This window comes from Lethenteron reissneri, chromosome 35 (genome assembly GCF_015708825.2).
Source record: "Lethenteron reissneri isolate LAM-NWPU_2019-01 chromosome 35, ASM1570882v1, whole genome shotgun sequence".
Lineage (NCBI taxonomy): Eukaryota > Metazoa > Chordata > Hyperoartia > Petromyzontiformes > Petromyzontidae > Lethenteron > Lethenteron reissneri.
In genome coordinates this window covers 13189456-13201971 of record NC_083813.1, presented here as the reverse complement: position 1 = coordinate 13201971, position 12516 = coordinate 13189456, and the positions used below count along the sequence as shown (strand labels likewise).

The following is a 12516-nucleotide window of genomic DNA, read 5'->3' as shown; positions in this document are numbered from 1 at the left end:
ATCATGTTGAGGAGTCGGAACGACGTGCCTACGTCTGAGGTCCCTCCACTTAAACTAAACTTTTTAAAGATTGACCAGGTAAGGCCCCACTGAGATATGTAGCTCTTTTCAGAAGCGAGTGGCCACAAATGAGAGCTCAACGAAGTGGCTCATCACGTGGAAATGTAGAGCAACCGAATACTCGAAGCGTACTTTGATTCTAAATGTGGATGGAAAATCCGGAGGAACCACGGAGGGAGAGAGACACGCAAACTCCACATATACAGCAGCAGCAGGCGTCAGGGTCGGGATCGAACCCACGACCTCCTGCACACCAGGCGAGGTAGTTAACATCTCCTAGCCACCGTGATGATGATGAGAGAGAGACACGCAAACTCCACCTATACAGCAGCAGGCGTCAGGGTCGGGATCGAACCCACGACCTCCTGCACACCAGGCGAGGTAGTTAACATCTCCTAGCCACCGTGATGATGATGAGAGAGAGACACGCAAACTCCACCTATACAGCAGCAGGCGTCAGGGTCGGGATCGAACCCACGACCTCATGCACACCAGGCGAGGTAGTTAACATCTCCTGGCCACCGTGATGATGATGAGAGAGAGACACGCAAACTCCACCTATACAGCAGCAGCAGGCGTCAGGGTCGGGATCGAACCCACGACCTCCTGCACACCAGGCGAGGTAGTTAACATCTCCTGGCCACCGTGATGATGATGAGAGAGAGACACGCAAACTCCACCTATACAGCAGCAGCAGGCGTCAGGGTCGGGATCGAACCCACGACCTCCTGCACACCAGGCGAGGTAGTTAACATCTCCTGGCCACCGTGATGATGATGAGAGAGAGACACGCAAACTCCACCTATACAGCAGCAGGCGTCAGGGTCGGGATTGAACCCACGACCTCCTGCACACCAGGCGAGGTAGTTAACATCTCCTAGCCACCGTGATGATGATGAGAGAGAGACACGCAAACTCCACCTATACAGCAGCAGGCGTCAGGGTCGGGATCGAACCCACGACCTCCTGCACACCAGGCGAGGTAGTTAACATCTCCTCGCCACCGTGGCGCCCAACTTGTTTCTTATTCACACGAGGGGGGGGGGGGGAGTGGGGGCTTGTGCACCCCCGCCCCCACCCAGACGTTCGGGGTCTCTCGCTCAGAGGCCCCCGGAGGCCCCAACGCCGCGCGGTCGCCTCTGCCTCATCAGCCGCAGCCGTCCACAGGCCCCGACGCGAGGTCCTCGTCCGCGTGGGGCACATCGCGCCCCAAGCTCGCGCCCCTATCCCAGAGCGCCACGCCCGGCTGGTCCTGTGGGTGGCGAGGTGGGGGCTGGGGGATGCTCGGCTCAAGTATTCACCGCCACCTGTGAGCCTCCTCACCTCCGCGAAGCGTTCACGATGAAATGTCGCGGCTCCGTCTCGTCGCGCGAGCAGCGCGCGACGAGACGGCACCACCGCCAAGTCCTGGCCCCGGAGCGGAATGTATAATTAATTAAATAATCATCAGTCTATCGCGATCGAGTGCCTGAACGAATGCATGAGTGATATGTGGTGGTGGCGACGGTGGTGATGGTGCTGGCTCACAGCACTTGCCTAAATAATATTTTAAGGCTTTACGGATGAGCTTTGTCATTTTGGTGATGGTGTGAGCTGTGGCGTAGTGGTTAGCGCATCGCGCTACGAACTCGGATGTTCCCAGCCACGGATTTCATCAGGAGCGAGGGCGTTGAAGCGAACTTCTCTTGCAGGGAGACCACCGACAATGCATTTCGCCAACACACGCACTGACCAGCGTGGTGAAGTATGGTCGAGCACGAGCCAGGCGACAGGACGACTCGTATTATCAGGCTGTTACTCCACCGTCCTCATGGTGATAGATCAACAACACTGATGTCCTCATTCCACGCAGCAGAGGCCCCCCACTGAGCGTCAGGACTCGTTTCCACGAGGACGCTGCTGCTGCTGCTGCACTGGGGTCTTTGGCTTCACGTGGGAACAACCCGGAGAACGCCCACCACGAACACGAGGGGGTGGCAACACTCGCAGCGCCGCACAGATGGGTTCACGAACCCTCCCTCCCAGCTTGCTGTACTGCAATCTCATGGGCACCACCTCACAAGCCGGGGGGTTCGGGATTTTCACAAATCTCTGTGTGATCCACACAGATGTGTGGGTGTCCTCCCCTAGGTCGACTCAGCCCTAAACGAGTACTCGACGGGGGGAGGATGTAAACATTAACATTGACAAGAGCGGTCGCGCCTGGCGCTGTCCACCACCACCCCGCCCCCCCCTCGTGTTGGCCTGAATAGGTGCTCGCTAACAGCACTTGCGTCGAGAGCCTGCGTAGGCTGCACGTGGGGACGTTTGCCGTTGTGTGATGACGTCGTATTAATCGCAGATGTCCTGCATAGGACATTAGACAGAACCCCGGGGGGCATCAATCATTCATACGCGAACGCTGCGGTATCAGCTTCGCTCCACGCGCCGCGCTCGCCTCGTTATGGATTTTATTTGGAGCAGCACATTTACCGGCAGGCCTCTAACGGTGGTGAGTAATCGGCGATGGATGTGAACCGGGGGTTTTGAAACTCCGCGCTGAAGTCGTCATGGGAAGCGCTCCCTCGTCGGAAGCTCATGGCCGTGTCGGAGGCACCGAGTCGGCGCAGCTGAGGACCTGAGTTGGGGAACCCGGCCACAGCTGCCCAAGCAACGGCGATTGCGTCCTGCCGTGTTGGTGAGTTGAGGGTCCCAACCCGGTCACCAATGACTCATACAGAGACCCATAGACTCGCACAGAGGCCCATAGACTCGCACAGAGGCCCATAGACTCGCACAGAGACCCATAGACTCGCACAGAGGCCCATAGACTCGCACAGAGGCCCATAGACTCGCACAGAGGCCCATAGACTCGCACAGAGGCCCATAGACTCGCACAGAGACCCATAGACTCGCACAGAGGCCCATAGACTCGCACAGAGGCCCATAGACTCGCACAGAGGCCCATAGACTCGCACAGAGGCCCATAGACTCGCACAGAGACCCATAGACTCACACAGAGACCCATAGACTCGCGCAGAGACCCATAGACTCACACAGAGACCCATAGACTCGCACAGAGGCCCATAGACTCGCACAGAGACCCATAGACTCACACAGAGACCCATAGACTCGCACAGAGGCCCATAGACTCGCACAGAGACCCATAGACTCGCACAGAGGCCCATAGATTCGCGCAGAGACCCATAGACTCACACAGAGACCCATAGACTCGCACAGAGACCCATAGACTCGCACAGAGACCCATAGACTCATACAAAGGCCCATAGACTCGCACAGAGACCCATAGACTCGCACAGAGACCCATAGACTCATACAAAGGCCCATAGACTCGCACAGAGACCCATATACTCGCACAGAGACCCATAGACTCACACAGAGACCCATAGACTCGCACAGAGACCCAGAGGTTTGCAGACCCATTGGTTCAAGCGTAGCGATCGGATGGCCTCCGCGTGGAGTTTCCTGCTCGCCGGCAGGGAGGGGCCCGTGCCAAGGGCCCCGTGAGTCCCGAGCGCCACCTTCTCGACGTCATTCTCTCGCACAACGAGATGCACTGCTCACTGGAGGAGTTCCGAATGGCAATGCCATTTCCTCTCGTGAAATCCCGCCGATACCAGCGTGGGGAAGCAATGGTAAGGAACGTTCAGGAGTCTTCTTTTTCTTCTTCCGTACGTCTGCCGATGTGGACGCAGAGCGTCAACCACAACTTCACATCCAGGTGGTCAAGTCCGGTAACCGCGCCAGGAGCGAGCGGAGTGTCCTCGCTGTGACGTCTCCTTTCCTGTTTGTGGATCGGGCGCACTGCTACTGGAGAGTTGTCCATTTTCCATTTGTGCATCATCAGGTAACCGCATCTCCGGCCACGGTCTGTGCAGTGAATGCGGCTTAGGGTGAACCACGAGCTTCCTGGAGGATCAACCCCAGGGGGTCTCCTGCGTTGGGGCTTTCACAACCAGGCGCTGTCTGCGAGCTCTCGTGAACTCCATTCCATTGAGCTCCATTAACGACGCCAATCTGCATCGAGTTAAGACTCGGGGCCCGTGTTGGGGCAGCTGCTGTTAGCGAGCACCGATCAAGGTGGGAACGACACCCGATGGCTGGCGGCGTGGCCAGCACCACGGCCCAGAGGTCACCCACCCGGGGGAGTCGCGGGGCGACCCTCGCCACCCATGTCAGCCGCGGCCGGGGTGGAATTCGGGTCGCCGGGTTTGTGACGCGGCGTGCTGACCGACGCTCCACCACCACATCCACACAGAGACAAAAAGTCCCCATGTAGCCTTGCACAGACTATTCGGGCAAGTGCTGTTAGCGAATGACCGACACGGTGCGCGAGAAGTGTGTGTGTGGCCAGACCTCACGCACGGCCGCCTTTGTCTCCCTAGTGCTGATGTCTCTACACAGACACACATATATATACAAATCACTCGGAATCCGTAGCCCCAACACGCTCGGACACGCAGTGCCCGCGCGTGTTGTGAGAGTGTTTCACAGCGCCCACGGTTCAATGCCTCGCGTAGCAAGAAAACGGAGCCCCCCCTCCCCCCTCCCCCGCAACCCGCCCCGCGCTTTGTGATTGTGGGGCGGGTGGGGAGGGATGGAGGGGAGGGGCACCCCCTGTGATATTTCGCGACTCTGGGCCCATTACCTGGCGAGCGGGGCGAGACAATGGGAAGTGATTTGGCGCGGGGCGCAGGCAGGACGGGAGGGTGGGGGGAGATGTGTGGGGGTGGGGGGAGATGTGTGGGGGGTGGGGGAGATGTGTGGGGGGTGGGGGAGATGTGTGGGGGGTGGGGGAGATGTGTGGGGGGTGGGGGAGATGTGTGGGGGGTGGGGGAGATGTGTGGGGGGTGGGGGAGATGTGTGGGGGTGGGGGGGATGTGTGGGGGGTGGGGGAGATGTGTGGGGGGTAGGGGAGATGTGTGGGGGTGGGGGGGATGTGTGGGGGGTGGGGGAGATGTGTGGGGAGTGGGGGAGATGTGTGGGGGAGATGTGTGGGGGGTGGGGGAGATGTGTGGGGGGTGGGGGAGATGTTTGGGGAGTGGGGGAGATGTGTGGGAGGTGAGGGGGGGTGTGTGGGGGTGGGGGGTGGGGGGGATGTGTGGGGGGTATGGAGAGGGGACAGGGGAGCTGCGTGCGCGTGCCTCTCTCTGTGTGTGTGTGGTGAGTGCGGTAAAAGTGGGGGTGCCACGCGTGGCGAGTCTTTACAACTGGGCCCCCCCCCACTCCTCACACTCCCTCCCATGCCCCCCCACCACCCCCGTGGGACCCGCGTGCTCGCGTCGGCCTCCAACCCCCGCTGGTGCCACTCACACGCGGGGGACGCGTGGCGGCTCCGCCTGCTGCCGGCTCTCGCACGCCGACCTCCCCGCCGCTAATTGCCCAATCACTGCGGATTGATGACCGCCAATTCGCTTCCTCTGAGTCTGAGAGGCGCGCGTCGAGGGTGTTGCTCGCACGTTGCCTCGCCGCGCGCAAAGCGCCGAGTCGGTGCCGTCTCTGACTTCCGCGCTGCCGAGGGCGTCTCGACAAAGCCAGCGCCAAGGTACAAGCGCAGCCCTGCAGCAGCTGGCTGCTCACGCCGCTGCTGGCGGACGGACCAGCAGCAGGAGAGGGAGCTCTAGAGTGCCTCCCCCTCCCCCTTGTTACCAAGATGGTAGTTGGCCTACTCCTCCACCCACGCTGGCCAGACATCTCGGAAGGGGTGATGGTACCCACACTTGACCCCACCACACGCTTGCCCATCGTCTGTCGAGCCGTGGTGAACCCGTGTCTGCTGCTGGGGGGCAGAGGCGCGTGGGGGGCTGGGGGGGAGGGATGAGGCCCTCATCCAGCAGTGGATTGTCACAATGGGCCGGCGACCGCGTGGGTTCAATCGCGAGCAGGCGACGCGCGGCGCGCCGTGATTCGCTGTCGCCGTGGCCCTTAAAGAGGTCGAGCGGCGTCGCTTCGCGGAGACTCTCGATCCGTGTCGGGAGACTCGAGACGGCCTCACGGGAACGCGCGCAGCGGGGCCCGGAACCGGTTCATCGAACCGCTCCACGCCCTCTCAGCGGCACGCGGACACCAGGAGATCCTTCGCTGACATTTCGTGGAAAGAAATCGATCGATCAAGTCATCAGCATAAAATATGGGAAGTTCTCATGATTTACCCTCGCTGAGTGGCAGCGAGGATTGGGCCATTGATTCAAGTACCGAGAGGTGCGGCTTCTTGTGAAACCGGCACGCACAGATAGATGCAAGAATCCATCCGTGCATCATCCACTACACAGGGTCCAACACGGACTGGATCACCCACTCCACTCCACAGGGAACAACACGGACTGGATCACGTACTCCACTCCACAGTTTCCAACACGGACTGGATCACCCACTCCACTCCAGTTTCCAACACGGACTGGATCACCCACTCCACTCCACAGTTTCCAACACGGACTGGATCACCCACTCCATTCCACAGGGAACAACACGGACTGGATCACGTACTCCACTCCACAGTTTCCAACACGGACTGGATCACCCACTCCACTCCACAGTTTCCAACACGGACTGGATCACCCACTCCACTCCACAGGGACCAACACGGACTTGATCACCCACTCCACTCCACAGTTTCCAACACGGACTGGATCACCCACTCCACTCCACAGGGACCAACACGGACTGGATCACCCACTCCACTCCACAGGGACCAACACGGACTGGATCACCCACTCCACTCCACAGTTTCCAACACGGACTGGATCACCCACTCCACTCCACAGGGACCAACACGGACTGGATCACCCACTCCACTCCACAGTTTCCAACACGGACTGGATCACCCACTCCACTCCACAGTTTCCAACACGGACTGGATCACCCACTCTACTCCACAGGGACCAACACGGACTGGATCACCCACTCCACTCCACAGGGACCAACACGGACTGGACCCCCCACTCCTCGGGGCTAACGAGGACCCGGCCCATTCTCCCCGCACGTACGCGGCTCGGGCATGCGAATGGGGGTCACGAGAGGGGGTGCGATGTGATCCCCATGAAAGGAGATGGGACCCCCCCCCCTTCCCTAGCACCCCCTCCAGCCCCAATCCTCGATGAAAGTTGTCTTCTAAAGCTTCTCCTGGGGACCTTGAACCCCCAGTGACCTGAGGTGAGAGCAATGCAATTAGGGCCCCGGCAAAGGGGGGTTATTGCCCCCCCCCCCCCACATTGGGGGTTGTCGTCTCTTTCAAGAGGAGGGTGTGGAGGCCCATGGACACGATCTCAAAGCGAGGGCATCGAGAGGAGCCAGCGAGGAGAGAGCGCAACGAGGGATGGGAGGAGAGGGGACAAGAGAAGGGAGATGGGGAGAAGAGAGAGAGCGAGCGATGAGTGAGGGGAGGCAGCGGGGGAAGGGAAGAGGAGGTGCGGGGGGAGGGAGAGTCGAGAGGAGGGGAGAGGAGGCGAGGGAACAGCGTCACAAAGAAGACAAAATGAGGCCAAGGATGTTGTCAAGTTCACCGCGGAGCGCAAAGCCTCCCCCCTCCCCCTGCTCCTGCTCGTCCTCGTCGAGACGAGACGAGACGAGGTGTCGCCGGGAGAGGAAACCCAAGCCGCGTGTGATTGAGGCGGCGAGGGGCGACCGCGACTCTCCGCGCTCCCAAAATAAACGCCGACTCGAGCCCGAGATGAATCATTCATGGCGCCCCCCCCCCCCGCTCCACCCCCCTCGCCCCCCCCCCTCGCCCCCCCCCCTCGCCCCCCCCCCCTCGCCCCCCCCCCTCACCCTCCCCCTCGCCCCCCCCCCTCGCCCCCCCCCCCCTCACCCTCCCCCCCCTCGCCCCCCCCCTCGCCCCCCCCCCTCGCCCCCCCCCTCGCCCCCCCCCTCGCCCCCCCCCTCGCCCCCCCCCTCGCCCCCCCCCTCGCCCCCCCTCGCCCCCCCCCTCGCCCCCCCCCTCGCCCCCCCCCTCGCCCCCCCCCCTCGCTCCCCCCCCCATCGCGACTCCCCGCGTCCAAGGGCGCGCGCGGAGCGAGAGCGGACGGACACGGCCTCGCCACGGTAACGCTCCCACCTTGTGCGGGAATTATGCTAACGAGGTGAAAACAACTCCAGCATGCGCACGCACGCAAACATTACGTAACGCTTCCCAGCAGTTGGTCGATCGGCAGATCGTGCGTGGTGGGGTAAAGTGTGGGTACTCCCCCATCTCTCCCCTCCAAGGAGTACAGTGCCTTAGAGGAACTCTAGAAACGTCATCTCGAGGGACCTCTCCGCTCGCAGGGGCGAGAGTCAAGCGATTGCAGGGCTGCGCCTTTAACTTTCTTTCCCCAACACGGCGCCCTGACCCCTGCGTGACCCCTGCGTGACCCCTGCGATTAAAGCCGTTGACTTGGCGAGGGGCAAGGAGAGGGGGGGGGGGGCTGTGATGTAAATGATGTGTGGAACAACAAGCCATGAAGATCAACACCACCACCAGCACCACCACCACGGATCTCCCGTGTAAAATAGCTGGGAAAGTAGCGAAACGGGACCGTGCGTGTGACGAATCAAACACAACTCAACCCAGCACGGGGTGAAGGAGCGGCTGAAGCGAGGAAGCGCGAAACGTCGGACGTCTTGCCGAACCGCACGCGGCACCGCCCGCACGCGCACGCCGGGGTCAAGGGGACCCGCGGGGGAGACCCCCCCCCCCCGTGGCTGGATTAGGGGGTAAGTCCATGGGGGACCGGGGGACACCTCCTCCGATGGAATATCACAGAGACAGACCTCCCTCACCCCCCCCCCCCGCTGTCACACGCAGGGCCTTGAATCACAGAGCAGAGATCAAAGCCCCCCCCCCCCATCGTCTTCACCGTGAAACCCTTCGGCTCGAAACGCAATTAAGCGACCGCCGCGGGGTCCCGCGGGGGTCCCCGCGACGGACGAGATTCTCGCCGGCCTCGCTTTGCCGTCTGGGTGGAGATTCCCTGCGCGACGTTTCGGGTTCGACACATTCACAGCGCGCGCGTACGGGACGGAGCCGCGCGATTCACGTGGGACGCAAACACATCTCACCCACTCACCCACGTACTCACCCACTCACCCACGTACTCACCCACTCAGCCACTGACCCACGTACTCACCCACTGACCCACGTACTCACCCACTCACCCACGTACTCACCCACTCAGCCACTGACCCACGTACTCACCCACTCACCCACTGACCCACGTACTCACCCACTCACCCACGTACTCACCCACTCACCCACTGACCCACGTACTCACCCACTCACCCACGTACTCACCCACTCAGCCACTGACCCACGTACTCACCCACTCACCCACTGACCCACGTACTCACCCACTCACCCACGTACTCACCCACTCAGCCACTGACCCACGTACTCACCCACTCACCCACTGACCCACGTACTCACCCACTCACCCACGTACTCACCCACTCAGCCACTGACCTACGTACTCACCCACTCACCCACTGACCCACGTACTCACCCACTCACCCATTGACCCACGTACTCACCCACGCACTCACCCGCGCTCACTCATCCCCACTCCACTCTCACTCATCACAACACATTAACACCGATCCCGCACGCAAGTTATTTTATTGATATAGAGTTAACATACAAAAGAATGCGCTATATAGGCTCATGTCGTCACGTCCAGAGATAACAAAGACCCCCGTCGCCCGCAGCACGGGGGACAAACACGCGAGCGGCACGGGCCACGTGACGCGGAGCTGCTCCGGTTCAACAGCGGCGGATGTGGCCACTCGCCCTGGAACCCGCTCCCAGAGGCGCACCGGGACGGTGGAGACACTGAGTGACGTCACTGAGTTGGACACTGAGTGGGGCACTGAGTGGGGCACTGAGTGGGGACACTGAGTGACGTCACTGAGTGGGACACTGAGTGGGGCACTGAGTGGGGGACACTGAGTGGGGACACTGAGTGACGTCACTGAGTGGGACACTGAGTGGGGTCACTGAGTGGGGACACTGAGTGGGGACACTGAGTGACGTCACTGAGTGGGACACTGAGTGGGGCACTGAGTGGGGGACACTGAGTGGGGACACTGAGTGACGTCACTGAGTGGGGACACTGAGTGACGTCACTGAGTGGGACACTGAGTAACGTCACTGAGTGGGACACTGAGTGACGTCACTGAGTGGGACACTGAGTGACGTCACTGAGTGGGGACACTGAGTGACGTCACTGAGTGGGACACTGAGTGACGTCACTGAGTGGGACACTGAGTGGGCAAGCGGTGGCGAGGAGAGGCCGTGGCGGCCTGCGCGGGGTCAAAACCTCGTCTCTCTCCCTACCACCCCCTCTCCCTACCACTCCCTCTCCCTACCACCCCCCTCTCCCTACCACCCCCTCCCCCTGCCACCCCCCTCTCCCTTCCACCACCCTCCCCCTACCACCCCTCTCTCTCCCTACCGCCCCCCCCTCTCCCTACCACCCCCCCCTCTCCCTACCGCCCCCCTCTCCTCATTAACTTCTCACCCTCCCCCCCTCTCTCTCTCTCTATCCCACGGCGGAGTTCAGCCGGAACGTCCGGAACGCAGCACGATCGCAACCTCTTGTCCTGGCAGTGCGTGTCTGTGATCACGTGTCTGTGATCTCGTGTCTGTGATCACGTGTCTGTGATCTCGAGTCTGTGATCTCGTGTCTGTGATCACGTGTCTGTGATCTCGTGTCTGTGATCTCGTGTCTGTGATCACGTGTCTGTGATCTCGTGTCTGTGATCTCGTGTCTGTGATCTCGAGTCTGTGATCACGTGTCTGTGATATCGAGTCTGTGATCTCGTGTCTGTGATCACGTGTCTGTGATCTCGTGTCTGTGATCACGTGTCTGTGATCTCGAGTCTGTGATCTCGAGTCTGTGATCTCGTGTCTGTGATCTCGTGTCTGTGATCACGTGTCTGTGATCTCGTGTCTGTGATCACGTGTCTATGATCGCGTGCTGCTCACATGAGCAACGAGGCGATGCCAATCCTCTGTTTACAGTCCCGAGCCAGCGGTGGGAATTCCGCATTCGTATGGCGGGGGTGAGTTTCTCCATAGGATAACCACGGTCGACTTCCACGAAAAGTGGTACTTGATTTATCGACCCCCTCCAGGGATAATGGGTTTAATCACTTCCCCACCCCCCAACTCCCTCGACCAGGATTTGAAGTCGCAACCCTCCGATGCATGGGGCACAATAATTGAGCGATATGGACAGGCGTCGTACCTTGCGCTGTAGTGGTAGTGCCTTATGCCGATAATATCCAACGTCAAGACAGCCTGGCGGCGTGCCGGCAAATATCGAGGGAGAGAGGACCGGGTCCAGGCCATCGCCTGGTGATGAGGGCGACTCTGTGGGGAAGGGTGATGGTGGGGGGGGGTGCCAACTCCCCAGTGAGGCTCATCCCGTGCGAGCGAAGCGCCTCCCCCTCCCTCATCCCAAGAGGCGGCGCCGCTCCCAATGGGGTCCCCCCCCCCCACGTGCTCCCAGTGGAGCGGTGCTCGCCGAGTCGTGAGCGAGCGCCGTTTGTTAAATTATTTAATGAGCCCAATGAATTGGGCTCCGGGCCAGGCGAGAGCCGAGTTCACGCGCTTCCACGCTCACCAATTAGCTCCGTTCAATGACAAACGTGCGTCGTTGCACGCGACACGCGCCTGATGATTGTTAAACACGTCACGCGCGATGCGACGGAGCGCTGATTAAACTCAGATGGGTTGCGCTCTACGTCTCCCCGTGACACACAAACACAGTACACACACACACGTACACACACATGTACACACAGACACACGTACGCACACACACATGTACACACAAACACACGTATGCACACACGTACACACACGTAAACACACACACGTACACACACGCGCACACACACACGTACACACACAAACAGTACACACACACACGTAAATACACCCACACACGTACATACACGCGCATACGTGATGAATTAGAATCAGCATTTCCTACACCAATGTGGACGTGTTTAACCACCGTTTAACAATCATCGGGCTGGTGCAGCGCTCACCAACGTAATGTGCGTGTTGTTTGAAGGCCGGCAGAGAGCAAGGCAGTTGTATGGCGGGCGTGTGTTTGTGTGTGGACCCCACACGGGCGTGTGTTTGAGTGTGGACCCCACGGGCGTGTGTTTGTGTGTGGACCCCACGGGCGTGTGTTTGAGTGTGGACCCCACGGGCGTGTGTTTGAGTGTGGACCCCACGGGCGTGTGTTTGAGTGTGGACCCCACGGGCGTGTGTTTGAGTGTGGACCCCACGGGCGTGTGTTTGAGTGTGGACCCCACGGGCGTGTGTTTGTGTGTGGACCCCACGGGCGTGTGTTTGAGTGTGGACCCCACGGGCGTGTGTTTGAGTGTGGACCCCACGGGCGTGTGTTTGAGTGTGGACCCCACGGGCGTGTGTTTGAGTGTGGACCCCACGGGCGTGTGTTTGAGTGTGGA

General features: G+C 60.6%; 1 protein-coding gene across 1 annotated transcript in view; it reads right to left on the bottom strand.

The window, feature by feature from the left end:
* Nucleotides 1-1207: 1207 nt before the first annotated feature.
* Nucleotides 1208-12516, bottom strand: part of LOC133350756 (copine-7-like) — a 39359-nt gene continuing 28050 nt past the window's right edge. The window contains exon 8 of the mRNA XM_061565479.1: nucleotides 1208-1312. Within this exon, the coding sequence (XP_061421463.1) occupies nucleotides 1208-1312 (105 nt within the window). The remainder of the gene's footprint in view (nucleotides 1313-12516) is intronic.